At 45.4% G+C, this 19,140-nt stretch overlaps 1 protein-coding gene across 1 annotated transcript; it reads left to right on the top strand.

Moving 5' to 3' along the window:
* The first annotated feature begins 1,771 nt into the window (after positions 1 to 1,771).
* RGS19 (regulator of G protein signaling 19) lies at positions 1,772 to 18,727 on the top strand. The gene is made up of 5 exons (XM_015826389.1): positions 1,772 to 1,814; positions 3,935 to 4,074; positions 11,421 to 11,495; positions 16,432 to 16,666; positions 18,522 to 18,727. Exons 1-5 carry the CDS (start codon positions 1,785 to 1,787, stop codon positions 18,708 to 18,710), a joined length of 669 nt encoding a protein of 222 aa, XP_015681875.1. The 5' UTR covers positions 1,772 to 1,784; the 3' UTR covers positions 18,711 to 18,727.
* The last annotated feature ends 413 nt before the right edge of the window (positions 18,728 to 19,140 follow it).

Raw genomic sequence — 19,140 nt, 5'->3', positions numbered from 1 at the left:
AAAAAAATAAAAAAAATAAACCCATCAGCATTTATACCCCAAGCCAATATACGAATTTAATTATTAGTATTTATACTTCTAAGTTTTATTTAACCTGTGTCTCAAGTCATGACAATCTCTTAAATTCAAGTCTTAGTTATCTATGAACATTCAAACTTTTAGCAAATCAGTAACTTTTGGCAAATCAGACGTTCCATGACCCAACTAGGTAACATCATCAGTGCTAGAGGGGAGTGGGGTTTGTGGACAGTAGGAGGATACTGTGGGGTCTTTGGTGCTCTCTCAGCTTGGTGGTTTTCTTACAGACGTTCCATGACCTAACTAGGTAACATCATCAGTGCTAGAAGGAAGTGGGGTTTGCAAGCAGGAGGAGGAATAGGACTGTGGGGTCCTTGGTGCTCTCTGAGCTTGGTTGTTTTCTTGCAGACGTTTCATTACCAAACTAGGGAACACCATCAGTGGGAAGAGGAGGAAGAGGAATCGTACTATGGCGTCCTTGGTGCTCTCTGAGTTGGGTTGTTTTCTTGCAGACGTTTCGTTACTAAACTAGGGAACATCATCAGTGAGAGGAGGAGGAATAGGACTGTGGCGTCCTTGGTGCTCTCTGAGCTTGGTTGTTTTCTTGCAGACGTTTCATTACCAAACTAGGGAACACCATCAGTGGGAAGAGGAGGAAGAGGAATCGTACTATGGCGTCCTTGGTGCTCTCTGAGTTGGGTTGTTTTCTTGCAGACGTTTCATTACCAAACTAGGGAACACCATCAGTGGGAAGAGGAGGAAGAGGAATAGTACTGTGGCGTCCTTGGTGCTCTCTGAGTTGGGTTGTTTTCTTGCAGACGTTTCGTTACTAAACTAGGGAACATCATCAGTGAGAGGAGGAGGAATAGGACTGTGGCGTCCTTGGTGCTCTCTGAGTTGGGTTGTTTTCTTGCAGACCTTTCACAACCCAACTAGGTAACATCATCAGTGCTTAAATTTTCAGGGAGACATTTTTTTGGCGGTTTCTGGAGACCTCGTTGAACTGTTTGGAGATAAGAGTTCGTGAAATCTTGGTAGATCCTTTGTGGACGCTCAGATCCGAACCTTGCAGCTTGGATGGTGGAAGAGGGCTGGTCTCCACTGGTCTAAGAGAGAGAGAGAGAGAGAGAAGTTTTCCTGCAGTTTTCTTGGCTGGATTTCAGACGTGCTTTGCCCTTGCCATCTTCTTCCTAACACTGAGAGAGGGTGACTGTCCCAAGGTCATCCAATCGTGTTCATGCCTAAAGCGGGACTAAAATTCACCGTCTCCCACTTTTTGGCCTGGCGCCTTCAGCCCCAGGCCTAACTGCCCCTCTAACCACCTCAATATCTTTGAAGAAGCTGCGCTCCCAAAAAAAAATTGGAACCGTGAAGCAGGAAGACTTGATTTCCTGGGGTGGGAGAGAGTGTGAAGTGAGATTTTGGGAGGTTTTTTATATATATATATATATATATTGTTTTTAAACACACAATTTGTCCGCCTTTTTGTCGGCTTCTCCTTCAGAATCTCTGCATTGCCCTCACGAAGAAGGATGCTTGAAGCTGCAGTGAATTAATGCGATGCTTAATGTTGATTGTGTTGGAGGCTTTGGAAGACCAGCACAGGGAACGTCCTTGTAACCACAGCAATGTTGTTGCTTTCGGCAGGGGCTGTTCCCTAAGCTGCAATTGCCCTAGGCCGGGCGGGGGCCACGGGGACGTCTGGCCGGCCCTTGGGCACCGAATAAGCACCCGGCGTGGGCCAGAACGGCTGAAGAGGACTGCCCATGCCGACTGTTTGCGAAGTGGGGAAGCAGGTAAGCGGCAGATCCTAACGCCGGTCATTCACAAAACCAGGATAGCATTTTCAAATTGTTGCATGCAAGGCAGCGGTCTCCAACCTTGCTGGCTCCACGGACCGGTGACAACGGGGGCGGCAGGAGGGGGGGGCAATAGTTTCACGCACACCACCTGCAGTAGTGGCCAAAATTGTGGAAACCTTTTGGGAAAATTGTACAGTAGAAATGCCACTTTTGGTTAAGTTTCCACCCATTTTTCTTCTAATTTATTTATAACTGTAGCCTTGTTCACTTCACAATACTATTTTCCATCGCTTTCTGGGTGACCAGTCAACTCTTTGCACCATGACTTTAATTTTATTACGTTTTACAAGCTCACTCGATGAAAGAACACAAAAAAACCCAACCGACTTGATAGCCATCACACAACACACTGACAAATATCCTCCTCTCAGCTTCAATACATGAGATCGATAACTGAATCCTACTGTGATCTGATTGGCTCATTGCCAAAACAAGACGACACCCGATTGGCTCTCTAAACACTCATTCTCATTGGCTACAATCGGATGAAGGAAAGCTACCCGAGATCCACTTAAGCCAGTTGTGCTTCCTTTTTCTGGTTATTTGGCTATAACTTTTCATAGAATACAGTACAGATAATTGAACAAACTTTGTTGCATTACATTCTTGATTAAATTATCTTTCCATTGATACATAATTTTAGGGTACTGCTCCAAAACAAAAGTGGTGTTATTAGCCATCAAACCTCAAAAATATACTTTTCCCAAAAGGTTTCCACAATTTTGGCCACTACTGTAGATCCCGTAGATCAGTGTTTCTCAACCTTGACAATTTTAAGGCATGTGGACTTCAACTCCCAGAATTCCACAGCCAGCAATGCTGGCTGTGGAATTCTGGGAGTTGAAGTCCACATGCCTTAAAATTGTCACGGTTGAGAAACACTACCGTAGATGCATGACCTGGTTCCAACAGGCTTTGGACCGGTAAGGGTTTGCAGCCCGGGGATTGGGGACCCCTGTTGTAGGCCATCAACTCACATTGACCCAAGAAAAGACTCTAGTAGTCCTTGACTTACGTCCACCATTGAGCCCAAACCTTCTGTTGCCAAGTTAAGGGAGTTTTGCCCCGTTTTTAAGATCATTTTTGTCACGGTTGTTAAGCAAATCACTGCGGTTGTTAAGTGAATCATGCGGCCGTTAAGCAAAGCTGCCTTCCCCTCCCCCATTGATTTTCCTTGTCGGAAGCTGGCTGGGATGGTGATCACATGACCCCGGGACAATGCAACCGTCGTAAATACAGGTCAGTTGCCAAGTTCCCTCCCCCCCAAGTTTTGATCGCGTGACCCATGGGGATGAATGAATGAGAATATCATTAGCGCTTAGGTTTATATACTGCCCTGTAATCCTCTACAGCCCTCTCTAAGAGTTTTACAGAGTCAGCATTATTGCCCCCAACAATCTGGGTCCTCAGTTTGCCGACCTCGGAAGGATGGAAGGCTGAGCCAACCTTGAGTCGGTCAGGATCGAACTACTGGCAGTCGGCAGATTTTAGCCTGCAGTTCTGCCTTCTAACCACTGCGCCACCACGGCTCTATATCTGTTGATGGATTGAATGAATGAATGAATGAATGGATCGATCAATGAATGAGAGAATGAATCGGTGAGTGAATGATTTATATACTGCCCCATAGTGCTCTACAGCCCTCTCTAGGCGTTTTACAGAGTCACCATTATTGCCCCCAACAATCTGGATCCTAATTTTGCCGACCTCCGAAGGATGGAAGGCTGAGCCAACCTTGAGCCGGTCAGGATCGAACTGCTGGCAGTGGGCAGATTGTAGCCTGCAATACTGCCTTCTAACCACTGCGCCACCACGGCTCAATATCTGTTGATGGATTGATTGAATGAATGAATGGATCGATCAATGAATGAGAGAATGAATCGGTGAGTGAATGAGAGAATGAATGGATGAATGAAAAAAAGAAAGAAGGGAAGCGAGGGAGGGAGGGGGGAAGGAAGGAAGGAAGGAAGGTTCTCTGCAGGACCTCCCGCCGGGTCTGCTGGCCAAAGATGGCTTGTTCCTCACCCTCTCTCTTTGGCTCCTCCCCTTTCCAGTACCCAGAACCGCCGTACCAGGACAGACCACTTCCAATGTCCCAGCATGAGACGTCTCCGGCTGCACTGCGGAGGGCCAGCAACCACCGACGGGCCAACCCCTGCTGCCTGTGCTGGTGCTGCTGTTGCAGCTGCTCCTGGTAGGTGCCTCCTACAGGAAGGAGGCGGTGGGGGGGGGGACTTTGGTTCTTTCCTGGCATCCGGTCTGCTTCTTCTATACACAGGCACAGGGGCACACCTGCACGGCTTCACACCTCTGCCAGGACTCTGCGTTCTTTGCAAGTAGTGCTAGACTTATGACGATGGCTTACTGAATGCTTAACGTAATGATGGACCTCTCCGGGGTTACTTATGATGTGATTCTGATGGCCAGAATCCATCCCATCTTTCCCTTCCCTTCCCTCCCACTTTTCTTCCTTTCCTTTCCTTTCCTCCCACTTTTCTTCCTTTCCCTTCTATTTCTTTCCTTTCCTTCCCTTGCACTTTTCTTCCTTTCCTTTCCTTCCCTTCCCTTCCACTTTTCTTCCTTTCCTTCCCTTTCTATTTTTCTTTTCCTTTCCTTTCCTTTCCTCCCACTTTTCTTCCTTTCCCTTCTATTTCTTTCCTTTCCTTCCCTTCCACTTTTCTTCCTTTCCTTCCCTTTCTATTTTTCTTTTCCTTTCCTTTCCTTCCCTCCCACTTTCTTCCTTTCCTTCCCTTTCTATTTTTCTTTTCCTTCCCTTCCCTCCCACTTTTTTTTCCTTTCCTTTCCTTCCCTTCCACTTTTCTTTCTTTCCTTTCTATTTCTTTCCTTTCCTTCCCTCACACTTTTCTTTCTTTCTTTTCCTTCCCTCCCACTTTTCTTCCTTTCCTTTCCTTCTACTTTTCTTTCCTTCCTTTCTTCCTTCCTTTCTTTCCTTCTTCCTTCCTTTCTTTTCTCTTTCTCTTTTTCTTTCTCTCTTTCTCTCACACACACATAGTTGCATGACTGAACGTCAGGCACTCAGCATCCAACCCACATTTATGTCTTGTTTCCAGGGTCCCACAGCCATGTGACAACCTTTTACAACAGTTTTGTCGAAAACCACCCTTTGCTTCTATTTTCGGCCAAACTGGCCCGTGGCGAACCGTTCGTTCGCTTAAGAGCTGCAGTGTTTGCGAAACCACCACTGCAAAAAGAAGTTGTAAAATCAGATCGGTCAAGTAGATGACCTGTTTTACAACCCTCACAACTTATAACAGTGATGGCGAACCTTTTAGAGAGTGAGTGCCCAAACTGCAACCCCAAACCCACTTATGCATTGTCGGGTGCCGGGTGGGCATGCCCCATTGAGTGGACGTGGCTGCGGTGGTAACGGCAGACTGGGTGGGACTAAAAAGTTCAATCAATCAATTCCAACTTTGCAAGTTCTTTTTTTTTTCCTGCGAGAAGTTGAAATTGACTCATTAATTGAACCTTTTTTTTTTGCACACGGCGTCGGAGGCCTAAAGCGAAAAGGTTTTATAAAACCCAGCTGAAGGCCTAGGACTGGGGCGATGGCGCACGTGCCCACAGAGAGGGCTCTGAGTGCCGCCTCTGGCACCCGTGCCGTAGGTTCGCCACCACTGACTTATAACGACCGTGATGGGCAAGCCCCGCTACAATCATAAGTGGAGGAACTACCGGTACCTGTACTAATGAGTTCCACTCTGATCCTATAAAGCAGCCGGATCTTTTGCAGATGCTCAGTTGAGCTTGGGAGAGAAAAAAGATGCTGCTGCTTTAATGAACCGTCTCTTTAAACTTAGCGTAGTTCTTGAAAATGGCTATGCCTTCTCTTAATAATGATGATGATGATGATGATGATGATAATAATAATAATAATAATAATAATAATAATAATAATAATAATAAAGTTGGAAGGGATCTTAGAGGTCATCTAGTCCAACCCCCTGCTCAGGCAGGAACCCTATACCATTTCAGACAAATGGCTGTCCAGTCTCTTCTTAAAAACTTCCAGTGTTGGAGCATTCACCGCTTCTGGAGGCAGGTTGTTCCACTGGTTAATTGTTCTCACTGTCAGGAAGTTTCTCCTTAATTCTAGGTTGCTTCTCTCCTTGATTAGTTTCCACCCGTTGCTTCTTGTCCTGCCTTCGGGCGCTTTGGAGAATAGCTTGACTCCCTCTTCTTTGGGGCAGCCCCTGAGATACTGGAAGACTGCTATCATGTCCCCCCTCGTCCTTCTCTTCATTAAACTAGACATACCCAATTCCAGCAACCTTGTTCCACCACCCCAGGCTGTCCAGAGTAGCTGGCAGGGAAGTGTTGTATTCGCAAGAGGCACGAAACCCGTCTTCCAGATGATTTGCAAAATACGCTCTGCTTTAAGGCGCAAGGGCTAGTGAGCGTTTAACGAGCATTCCCATGTGCTGCCAAACCCAGGAAGTCCAACGAAGGTATGCTTCCAAAGTGTTCTTTGGTAGAAATGTTTTTTTTAAAAAATGAAATATTTGATCACTGTGCTAAGCCGATAGGACTGCACCATGAAACTACAGAGCGTCCTTGACTTAGGACCGCCGTCAAGCCCAAAATTCCCGTTGCTAAGCAGGGCAGTGGTCAAGTGAGTTTTGCTCCCATTTTACGACCGTTCTTGCCACAGTTGTTAAGTGAATCGCGGCAGTTGTTAAAGTAGCAGCCCGGTTGTTAAGTGAACCGGGCTTCCCCCATTGCTTGTCAGAAGGTCACGAAAAGGAGATCATGTAACCTGGGACAATGCGACCGTCATAAATAGGGGTCAGTTGCTAAGTGCCTGGATTTTGGTCACATGACCCTGGGGGAGGCTGCCACGGTTGTAAGTGTGAAAAGTCCCTTTCCTCAGTGCCGTTGTAATTTTGAAAGGTCACTAAACAAATTGTGGCAAGTTGAGGACTATCTATGCTTGTTCGCATTCAGGAGGCCTTATAAGTAGTCCTCACTTAACGACCGGTCACTTAGTAACTGTTCAAAGTTATTACAGACCCTCCCCCCAAAGCTACTTAGAGCAGGTTCTCAAGTTGCAAAAGCTACACACACACACTGACGTGAACGCATTTGGGGGGCTTCACAACGGACCCACCTTTAAGGTAGTTGCAGCATTCCACAGACATGTGACCACCACTTACAAAGGGTTTTGTCAGTTTCCAGCCCTCTGGAAAAAAATATCCTGATAGGAATAAAAGGGCTGACTTAACGACCATGACATTCACTTAACCACTGCAAAAAAAAGTCATAAGATCAGCTCCGATCACACGGGTGCCTCAACTTATGACCATGACTTACAATGGAAACTCTAGGTTTCGCTATAGTAGTAAGTCACAGACCAACTGTGTATATTTTTTCTAACTCTCCCCTGCTCCTGAGCAAGGAGAAGAGGGCCAGTGGGTAGAATAGAATAGAATAGAATTAGAATTAGAATTAGAATTAGAATAGAGAAAGAATAAAATAGAGTAGAATAGAATAAATAGAATACAATAGAGAAAGAATAGAATAGAATATAGAGTAGAATAGAATAGAAAATTGAATAGAGAAAGAATTAAATAGAATAGAATAGAAAATAGAGTAGAATAGAATGAATAGAATAGAATAGAGAAATAATAGAATAGAAAGAATAGAATAGAATAGACCATAGAGTAGAGTAGAATAGAATAGAAAATAGAATAGAATAGGAGAAAGAATGGAATGGAATGGAATAGAATAAAGAATAGAATAGAGAAAGAATAAAATAGAATAGAATAGAAAATAGAGTAGAATATAATAGAATAAATAGAATAGAATAGAGAAAGAATAGAATAGAATAGAATAGAATAGAATAGAATAGAATAGAGAAAGAATAGAATAGAATAGACTATAGAGTAGAGTAGAGTAGAATAGAATAGAAAATAGAATAGAATAGAGAAAGAATAGAATAAATAGAGAAAGAATAGAATATATGGAATAGAACAGAATAGAGAACAGAAAAGAATAGAAAATATGGAATGGAATAGATTTTTGTCACTTTAAACGTACACTAATCCACCTACATTAAAATGAAACTTGGTTGCATTCCGCTCTCAAAAAAAAAAATACCATTATGCATTATGCAAAATACCAGTTGCTTTCCGGAAGTGGCAAAAAGCGCAGACAGTGTACCCCCATCCCCCACCCCCACCCCAGAACCAAACCCTTTACAACTCTCACTAGCAAATCGGAAGACCACAGTTACAGGGTGAGACCACAGTAGTCATCGCGCACAGCGCAAAACTACGAGCTGCAAGGAACAGCTCTTAGTTTTTAGCCTCTGCCCAGGGCTGGATAGAAATAGAGAGCCAGTTCTGTTCTGGGCTTTAAGTGGTGTTTATTTGTGGAGGCTGCCTGGAGCATTTAACCAAGTGAGTCTAAACACCATCGTGTACAGATGGCGTCTCCTGTTTGCGCTTTACAAAGTGCGTCCCATATTCTGCGTGTGCACCCGGGTCTAACGTGACTAATTTGTTTGTGGGCTTTTCTAAGAAATGCCATCATTTCCTAGCTCAGCGTGCATTTCATCCCGTCTCCTGTCCCTGGCTTTTAAGTCTGAATCCTCATAAATAGCATTTTTCCGTAGCAAGGAAATGCTAGATCGGATGGTGTTGTATATGTTGTTGACGGCAGCAGGATTACTTTAGGTACAAAAAAAATGGGAAGATGCTTTGATTCCCGCTGTGGATGAATGGCTGCAAAAGCTGATGGGGCTAGCAGATAGGGCTACGGCAGGGGTCTTCACACTTGGCCCTTTGATGACTTGTGGACTTCAACTCCCAGAATTCCTCAGCCAGAGTGCCTGACTGAGGAATTCTGGAAGCTGAAGTCCACAAATCTTAAAAGTTGTCAAAGTTGCAGACCCCTGCCTTAAAGTTTTTAGAAACTCTTTAAAACAGGGGTCTTCACACTTGGCCCTTTGATGACTTGTGGACTTCAACTCCCAGAATTTCTCAGCCAGAGTTCCTGACTGAGGAATTCTGGGAGTTGAAGTCCACAAGTCATCAAAGGGCCAGATTTGAAGACCCCTGGACTGGACCATTTCAGACAAATGGTTGTCCAATCTCCTCTTAAAAGCCTTCAGTGATGGAGCTCCCACAACTTCTGGAGGCAACTTCTTCCACTGATTAATTGTTCCCGTTGATAAGAAGTTTCTCTTTAATTCCAGGTTGCTTCTCCCCTTGATTACTTCCCATCCATTGTTTCTTGTCTTACCTTCTGGTCTTGTCTTGCCTTCTTGGAAAATAAGTTGACCCCCTCTTCTTTGTGGCAGCCCCTAAAATGTTGGAAGGTTGCTATCGTGTCACCCCTAGTCTTCTTTTCATTAAACTAGCCATGCCCAGTTCTTGCAGCCATTCTTGGTATATTTTAGCCTCCAGTCCCCTAATCATCTTAGTTGTTCTTCTCTGCACTCTTTCCAGAGTATCTGCATCTTTTTTATAATGTGGTGACCAAAACTGGTTGCAGTATTCCAGATATGGTCCCAGTAAGGCTTTATAAAGCAGTACTAGTAACTTCAAACGCTCACTCAACTACTGTTATAAATTGAGGACTAACTAACTTTACTTGACAATGCGAGTGGAAATGTTCTCCTATCTCTAGACCAGGGGTCTTCAAACTTGGCCCTTTTATGACTTGTGGACTTCAACTCCCAGAATTCCTCAGCCAGGCACGCGTGCCTGACTGAGGAATTCTGGGAGTTGAAGTCCACAAGTCATAAAAGGGCCACGTTTGAAGACCCCTGCTGTAGAATTTCAAGTTCTGTTTAGTCTTCTGGCTCATTAAACACTGAGGGAGTCCTGACATCTACTGGTCAAATCAAACCAGATGGAAATTCAAAACTCAGGCAAAAAAAAAAAAAAAAACCCACTGGGAGCCAGATCACCCTGTTAATTCTGATTCCATTTGCAGACAATTAATTATTCTCAGGTTTTTTTTTCACAATTAGCAATCTGGGGAATCTGGGTATAAATAATGCTTTGCCTGCAATGTTTGATTTTTCCCTTTGCTAATTCAGCAACGTCCTCTGGTCTTTTTCGAATTTGATTCTCTCATTTTCAACGGTTTTTGCAACTTCACTGGATTGCTTTGTGGTTGATCTTGCTATTAATCATCCCAAGAAAACCGAAGTGCCGGTGACAACATGGTCTTCCCTTCCTTGCGGTCTGCTAATTGCTTGAGGGATCCTTCACTTAGGCCCGCGTTGTTCAAACATGGCGGCTTTGAGGCTGGGTGGGCTTCAACTCCCAGAATTCCCCAGCCTTAAAGCAGGACTAAAACTCACAGTCTCCTGGTTTCTTGCTGTGAGGCTGTAACCACTACACCAAACGGCCTCACTTGAACGCTTTAAAATATAGTCGTACAATTACAGTAGTGGCCAAAATTGCGGAAACCTTTTGGGAAAAGTGTACAGTAGAAATGCCACCTTTGATTAAGTTTCCACCCATTTTTCTTCTAATTTCTTTATAACTGTAGCCTTGTTCACTTAACAATACTATTTTACATTGCTTTCTGGGTGACCAGTCAACTCTTTGCACCATGACTTTAATTTTATTATGTTTTACAAGCTCACTCAATGAAAGAACACAAAAAAAACCCCAACCAACTTGATAGCCATCACATAACACACTGACAAATGTCCTCCTCTCGGCTTCAATACAGGACATCAATAACTGGATCCTACTGTGATCTGATTGGCTCAGTGCCAAAACAAGACGACACCCGATTGGTTCTCTAAACACTCATGCTCATTGGCTACAGTCAGATGAAGGAAAGCTACCTGAGATCAACCTAAGCAAGTTGTGCTTCCTTTTTCTGGTTATTTGGCTATAACTTTTCATAGAATACAGTACAGATAATTGAACCAACTATGTTGCATTACATTTTTGATTAAATTATCTTTCCTTTGATATATAATTTTATGGTACTATTCCCCCAAAAAAGGAGTATTATTAGCCATCAAACCTCAAAAATGCACTTTTCCCAAAAAGTTTCCACAATTTTGGCCACTATTGTAGTGCTCAACTTAGGGGGACAATTGTGCAAAAATTTCAGTCGCTAAACGAGACGACACTCGCGTGAATTTTGCCCCCTTTTACGTTCTTTCTTGCCGCAAGTTGGGAAGTGGATCACTACAGTTATAAAGTTAGGAATCCTGTTGTTAAGTGAATCCGGCTTCCCCCGCTGACTTTGCCCATCAGAAGGTCGCAAAAGGGGATCACGTGATCCCGGGGACGATTGCAGCCGTCATAAATAGGAGCCGGTTGCCGAGCGTGTGAATTTTGATCACATGCGAGGGCTGCCGTGGTTTTAAGTGTGGGGGAAAAAAACGGTCATTTTTTTTCCCTCAGTGCCGTTGTAACTTCAAACAGTCACTAAATAAAAAGTTGCAAGTCAAAGGACTATCTGAAATTTATAAAGCCGTGGTTTTTGATTCAGATCTTCAGAAAATTCTCATTTTCTCCCCTTCTCCCCCCCCCCCCCTGCCGTTAGGAATGAAGACCGGGAGAGGGCCTGGAGAGCATCTCGCGAAACCAAATTGGAGACCATTCCCAACTGTGAATCCTGGTGAGTTTTACCTTTTTTTTTTTTTTTTTTTTTGCAACGCTTGCAGTACAGCTAGTCCTCGACTTTACGACCGCAGTTGCTAAGTGAGAAATTTGTTTTAAGCGAGTTTTGCCCCATTTTACGACCTTTCTTGCAGAGTCATTCTGGGGTCTCTTCAACCTACAGGCAGTCGGTGTTCTCTCCCAACCTACTCACAAGGAGAAACCCCTCTTCCAACAAGCAGGCTGGAACCGCAGGAAAACAAAACCCCTTTTATTATTTTACAGACCTGAGTAAAATGTCCAAAGGCAAAAGCAAACAAAACACAATTCACTGAAACTCGATCCTCAACACAAATAGATTGCCTTCGGCAACCAGCACCTCCCACACCTTCCCTTTTATTATGCAGCCCAAGGCGTGGCTTCCTAATGCCCTCTCCTTTGCCTTTGGAGCCGCCCCATTGCATTCCTCTGTCCTACTCTCATTGCCTGTCGGCGTTTGCGAGCATCTATGACAGGGTGGGTTTGTGCGTGCGCTCCCGCTCGCCCACCAGCGGAGATCCGAGGAGGGTTGAATTGGGGTGAATTCTCCCCCTTTCCCCGCAGCCCTGTCCGTTAATGAAGTTTAGCGCTGGGAGAGGCATTCTGCGTGGTCTCCTTTCCTTCCCATTGGATTGGGGAGGGGAAAATGCTTTGGGAAATGGCTGGCAAGAGTGTGGGGCTCTCGGGAATGTGAGCCGGGAGGTGGAGACAAAGAGTGGCGGAAAGAGAGTTGCCTCTCTCTCTCTCTCTCTCTCTCTCTCTCTCTCTCCCTCCCTCCCAATCTACCTCGCAGGGCTGTTGTTATGCAGAAAAAGAGAAGCAGGGAGAACAAGGATGTACATCTGACCTATGTAAAGCTTTTCATTGAAGTTCACAGAATACACTGAACGAGGAACTAATAATAATAATAAAGTTGGAAGGGACCTTGGAGGTCATCTAGTCCAACTCCCTGCTCAGGCAGGAAACCCTATACCAGTGATGGCGAACCTTTTAGAGACTGAGTGCCCAAACTGCAACCCAAAACCCACTTATGTATCGCCGGGTGCTGGGTGGCTGTGGCCCACTCGGCGGGCGCAGCTACAGTGGGCTTGGCAGACTGGGTGGGCGTGGCCACTGGATGGGTGCGGCTGCAGTAGTCATGGCAGATTGGGTGGGCGTGGCCACTGGATGGGTGTGGCTGCAGTAGTCATGGCAGATTGGGTGGGCGTGGCCACTGGATGAGTGTGGCTACAGTGGGTGTGGCAGACTGGGTGGGCGTGGCCACTGGATGGGTGTGGCTGCAGTGGTTGTGGCAGACTGGGTGGGCATGGCCGGGGTGGGCGTGGCCACCTCGATGTTGCTTATGGGGATGGACACCTGTGGGAGCCGGGCAGGGTTGGGGGAGATCCAGGGGGTCTCTGGCGGGTGGGATGGTGGGGTCCCGAATGGCAGCTTCAGGCTGGCTGACCTTAGGCCAGTGATGGCGAACTTTTAGAGACCACGTGTGCTGGAGCGATGGCGCGTGCCCACAGAGAGGGCTCTGCGTGCCGCCTCGGGCACACGTGCCATAGGTTCGCCACCACTGATCTATGATGTTTTCCAGCTGTGAGTCCTCACAGTCTGACTCAGGCTCCCAGCACAGCTGTGTCTCAGCCTGAGCGTGAGTAGAGGGGCCAGGCTCCTCGTCAGATTGTAAGTCTTGGAGCTCCTCCTCCTCCTCTGATTTCCCAGACTCAGCTGCCGGGTCCACTGGCTGGCGAAGAATCACAGCAGTCGGGTAGTCCTCCACGTACGACCACAATGGCATCCCCGAATTTCCCTCACTGAGCGAGACAGTCGTTAAGGGAGTTTTGACCCATTTTACAACCTTCCTTGCCATGGTTGTCAAAGTAAATCCCTGCAGGGGTTAAAGTCGGTATCACGGTTGTTTAAGTTGAACCCAGCTTCTCCCATTGACTTTGCTTGTCAGAAGGTGGCCAAAGGGGATCACCTGCCGCCGGGGACGCTGCAACCGTCATAGGTACATGCCAGTTGCCGAGCGTCTGAACTTTGATCACGTGACCATAAGGGGACGCTGCAGCAGTCGTGTGAAAAACGGCCGTGAGTCCCTTTTTTTCCAGTGCCGTTGTAACTTTGGACGGTCACTAAGTGAACTGTTGTAAGTCGAGGAGTACCTATACTACTAAGTTCATTATAAGGTTAAATTAACAGAATCTTGCAGGTCTCAAAATACATCTCCCCCCCCCAACTTTACATCCCAAGAAACTAGGGAGGGTCCCTCCTGAAATGTTTGCACATCCCTTTTACTTCTGTGGGCTCGGCTGCCTCTTAATAATAATAATAATAATAATAAAGTTGGAAGGGACCTTGGAGGTCATCTAGTTCAACCCACTGCTCAGGCAGGAAACCCTACTACACCATTTTAGACAAATGGCTGTCCAGTCTCTTCTTAAAAACTTCCAGTGTTGGAGCATTCACCACTTCTGGAGGCAGGTTGTTCCACTGGTTAATTGTTCTAACTGTCAGGAAGTTTCTCCTTAGTTCTAGGTTGCTTCTCTCCTTGGTTAGTTTCCATCCGTTGCTTCTTGTCCTGCCTTCAGGCGCTTTGGAGAATAGTTTGACTCCCTCTTCTTTGGGGCAGCCCCTGAGATATTGGAACACGGCTATCATGTCCCCCCTCATCCTTCTCTTCATTAAACTAGACCAGTGATGGCGAACCTTTTAGAGACCGAGTGCCCAAACTGCAACCCAAAACCCACTTATGCATCGTCGGGTGCCGGGTGGGTGCGGCCCATTGGCTGGGTGTGGCCCATTGGCTGGGCGTGGCCCATTGGCTGGGCGTGGCTTCAGTGGTAACGGCAGACTGGGTGGGACTAAAAAGTTCAATCAATCAATTCCAACTTTGCAAGTTCTTTTTTGTTCCTGCGAGAAGTTGAAATTGACTGATTGAACCTTTTTTTTTTTTGCACATGGCGGCGGAGGCCTAAAGTGAAAAGGTTTTATAAAACCCAGCTGAAGGCCTAGGACTGGGGCGACGGCGCGCGTGCCCACAGAGGGGGCTNGAACCTATGGCACGGGTGCCAGAGGCGGCACTTAGAGCCCTCTCTGTGGGCATGCGCGCCGTCGCCCCAGTCCTAGGCCTTCAGCTGGGTTTTATAAAACCTTTTCACTTTAGGCCTCCACCGCCATGTGCAAAAAAAAAGTTCAATCAGTCAATCAATTTCAACTTCTCGCAGGAACAAAAAAGATCTTGCAAAGTTGGAATTGATTGATTGAACTTTTTAGTCCCACCCAGTCTGCCGTTACCACTGCAGCCACGCCCACCCAATGGGCCCACACCCACCCGGCACCTGACGATGCATAAGTGGGTTTTGGGTTGCAGTTTGGGCACTCGGTCTCTAAAAGGTTCGCCATCACTGTTTTAGCCTCTTATCTGACTGTTGCCTAGTCTGAGGGTCCTCCACCTGTCTTTCAAGGTCGTTCCCTCATTAAGGAGCTGCCAAAGGGTATAGTGAGATGCCCAAGGTAGGTCAAAGCACTTCACGGACCTAATTTATTTCTCGACATCCAGTGCAAATTTAGATTTTGCTCCGATTTCCCTTTCATGAAAGATTACGAGAATACACACTGCTTCCCCCCCCCCCCATCAAATTTGGAAGTCGTTGATTATGCAACTCAGATTCCTGATGCAAAAATTCTCAGGTTTCTTCCTTTTAGAAGGATTTTAGCAAGCAAGAAACGTTCCACCCTCCATGAAAAGGCATTGAGTTAATGCCAGGCGACGCTTGGTTATAAAACCTGGTTAAAAATAATCGTTGAGTGGATCACACAGTTTCTAAGCAAATTCAGCTGTCCCTATTGACTTTGCTTGTCAGAAGCCAACTGGGGAGATCACAAATAGTGATCTTAATGCTGCAATCATTGTGAATACATGCTGCTTGCGAAGCATTTGAATTTTGATCACATGACTGGGGATATTGTGATGATCGTGTGAGTCACAGTCATGAGTCACTTTTTTTTCGATGCCTTTATAACTCTGAATGGTCATTTAATGAACAGCTGTAAGTCGAAGGCTATCTGTAAGTTGTTTTTTAAGAGCCTCCTGCAAAGGAGCATGAAAGATCTACAACAATGTCTTCTCAAACGTGTCAATTTTAAGACACATGGACTTCAACTGTTGAAGTTGACTTCACCTGTTGACTTCAACTGTTGAGTTGACTTCACCTGTTGACTTTGATTGGGTTGAGTTGAGATGAGATGTGTGGACTTCAGCTGTTGAAGACGACCTCAATTGTTGAGTTGAATTGGTTGACTTGAGATGTGTAGACTTCAACGCTTAAAGACAACTTCAACTGTTGAGTTGAATTGGTTGAGTTAAGATGTGTGGACTTCAACTCTTGAAGTTGACCTCAACTGTTGAGTCGAATTGGTTGAGTTGAGATGTGTGGACTTCAACTCTTGAAGACGACTTCAACTGTTGAGTTGAATTGGTTGAGATGAGATGTGTGGACTTCAACTCTTGAAGTTGACCTCAACTGTTGAGTCGAATTGGTTGAGTTGAGATGTGTGGACTTCAACTCTTGAAGACGACTTCAAATGTTGCGTTGAATTGGTTGAGTTGAGATGTGTGGACTTCAACTCTTGAAGTTGACCTCAACTGTTGAGTCAAATTGGTTGAGTTGAGATGTGTGGACTTCAACTCCTGAAGACAACTTCAACTGTTGAGTTGAATTGGTTGAGTTGAGATGTGTGGACTTCAACTGTTGAAGTTGACCTCAACTGTTGAAGGTCTTAAAGCTGCCAATACAAATAGTGTGTAAGTATTACTGAGATGTTACTCCAATAACATACCTCTTCCTCCTTCTCTCCTCTTCTTTCCACTGTGACTCACTCTGCCTTTCTTTGTTTCTGCTGGATTGTGTCCCTGGTGGCTTCAGCACCAAACCGACCACCGAAGAAGTCAAGGGCTGGTCCCAGTCATTTGACAAGTTGATGAAAAATCCAGCTGGCAGGAACGTGTTTCGGGAATTCTTACGGACTGAATACAGCGAAGAAAACATGCTCTTTTGGTTAGCGTGCGAGGAACTCAAAAGCGAATGCAAAAAACATGACATTGATGAGAAAGCACGGATGATCTATGAAGATTACATCTCCATCCTTTCTCCCAAGGAGGTATTTCATTTCGTATTTTATTCCAGCACTCTAAAATGTTTCGGGTACCAATTTCAGATACCGATTTTAATTCAGGAATGAAGGCGTATATACATGCACCCATGATAATGTTGCAAGATCCAACCTGGATCGGTCACTGGGATCAGAGGTTTACTCTTTTGAGCTTTCAGACCCTAGCTGTACTGGGTCCAGTTCTAGTCACCATGATAACAAAAAAGATGCTGAGATCCTAGAAAAGAGTGCAGAGAAGAGCAGCAAGGATAGGATAGGATAGGATAGGATAGGATAGGGTAGGGTAGGATAGGATAGGATAGAAAAGACAGATTGTAGAACAGAACAGAATAGAATAGAATACAACAGAATACAATACAATAGAAAATAGAGAATAGAATAGAATAGAATAGAGAATAGAATACAATACAATACAACAGAATACAATACAATACAATAGAGAATAGAATAGAATAGAAAATAGAGAATAGAATAGAAAATAGAGAATAGAATAGAATAGGAATAGAAAGATAATAGAATAGAATAGAATAGAATAGACAGATTGTAGAATAGAATAGACAGATTGTAGAATAGAATAGACAGATAATAGAATAGAGTAGAGTAGAGTAGAATAGAATAATAACTTCATTGTCACTTTGAATATACACTAATCAGCATACATTAAAAAGAAGTTCCGTTGCATTCAGCTCTCAAAGGGTCCCCACCTCCAATATACACTGTATAAATATGAGAAAAATACATAAATAAATAAATAAGGAATCTGGAGGTTAAATTGTATGATGAACGAGTGAGGGAACTGGGTATGTCTAGCCTAACAAAGAGAAGGATTAGGGATGACATGATAGCTGTCATACAAAGTTTGAGTGTCTATCACAAAGAAGAGGGGATAGACTTATTGTCCAAAGCCTCTGAGGGCAGAACAAGAACTAACAGGTAGAAGATCATTAAACAGAGATCCAACCTAGAACCAAGGAGAAAATTCTTGACAAATGTCTCCCTCCTTCTATTTTCCCCACAACAACAACCCTGTGAGGGGGGTCGGGCTGAAAAAAGAGGGAATAGCCCAAAGCCACCCAGCTGGCTTTCATGTCTAAGGCGGGAGTAGAACTCCCAATCGCCTGGGGATTGGTCCAAAGTCACCCAGCCAGCTTTCATATCTAAGGTAGGACTAGAACTCCCAATCTCCTGGGGATTGGTCCAAAGTCACCCAGCCGACTTTCATGTCTAAGGCAGGACTAGAACTCCCAATCGCCTGGGAATTGGTCCAAAGTCACCCAGCCGACTTTCGTGTCTAAGGCAGGACTAGAACTCCCAATCTCCTGGGAATTGGTCCAAAGTCACCCAGCCAGCCAGCTTTCATATCTAAGGCAGGACTAGAACTTACCATCTCCTGATGATTGGTCCAAAGTCACCCAGCCGACTTTCATGTCTAAGGCAGGACTAGAACTCTCAATCTCCTGGGGATTGGTCCAAAGTCACCCAGCCGACGTTCATGTCTAAGGCAGGACTAGAACTCCCAATCGCCTGGGGATTGGTCCAAAGTCACCCAGCCGACGTTCATGTCTAAGGCAGGACTAGAACTCCCAATCGCCTGGGGATTGGTCCAAAGTCACCCAGCCAGCCAGCTTTTTTAATATCTAAGGCAGGACTAGAAGTCCCAATCTCCTGGTGATTGATCCAAAATCACCCAGCCGACTTTCATGCCTAAGGCGGGATTAGAATACTGGAACTAGAACTCACCGTCTCCTGGCTTCTTAACTTTAACCACTAGTCCCATCTCCCTTGATGGACAATCCACCAGAATAACCTTTCTCTTTGTGTCCTGCCCACCCTCCTTGCTCAGGTCAGCCTGGATTCCCGCGTTCGCGAAGGCATCAACCGCAAGATGCAGGAGCCCTCCTTGCACACCTTCGACGATGCGCAGCTACAGATTTACACGCTGATGCACAGAGACTCCTACCCCCGTTTCCTGAACTCTGCCATATACAAAGCTCTGCTCCAGAGTGTCTCTCGGTCATCTTCGGAGTCTTAAGCCCTTCCGTACCATTGATGGAGACGCCAAGTGAAGGGGTTTACTTTCCTAGACCAGGTGTTTTGTTCCCCCCTCCCTTTCTTCTTTAAAAAAAAAAAATCTCCCAAATGAGCTTACAGAACAAATAGACTTGAAGATGTAACCCAGCTGAGTTCTGACCACAGACAATTGTCCAGTTGGGAAGCTCAGTCCGCAACTTCCGTTTTTCCTCGTTCAGAAAAGGGCCCACGCCAGTCAACCACCAAGAACTCCAAACTCAGGCTTCTACTTCCACGACCGAACCAGCTTTGGTGACCGGTGTCTGGCCGGTCACCCTAGAGATGGAGAACGCCGAAGGAAGCCACCAACCAGCAACAGATTGGGAGGTGGACCTCTGGGGCAACGGGGCAGAAGAAACCACAGGCCAAAAGCCCATTATTATCTCCGGAAC

The sequence above is a fragment of the Protobothrops mucrosquamatus genome, unplaced genomic scaffold (assembly GCF_001527695.2).
Source record: "Protobothrops mucrosquamatus isolate PMUCROS unplaced genomic scaffold, P.Mucros_1.0 scaffold3093, whole genome shotgun sequence".
NCBI classification, from domain to species: domain Eukaryota; kingdom Metazoa; phylum Chordata; class Lepidosauria; order Squamata; family Viperidae; genus Protobothrops; species Protobothrops mucrosquamatus.
The sequence above is the reverse complement of the archived record's forward strand: the minus strand, read 5'-3'. Positions and strand labels throughout refer to the sequence as shown.

Coding starts and splice junctions, on each gene's coding strand:
- RGS19 (XM_015826389.1), top strand. CDS start 1,785: ATGCCGACTGTTTGCGAAGTGGGGAAGCAG. Junction 1,815..3,934: donor TTTGCGAAGTGGGGAAGCAG/GTAAGCGGCAGA, acceptor TCCCCTTTCCAG/TACCCAGAACCGCCGTACCA. Junction 4,075..11,420: donor TGCTGTTGCAGCTGCTCCTG/GTAGGTGCCTCC, acceptor CCCTGCCGTTAG/GAATGAAGACCGGGAGAGGG.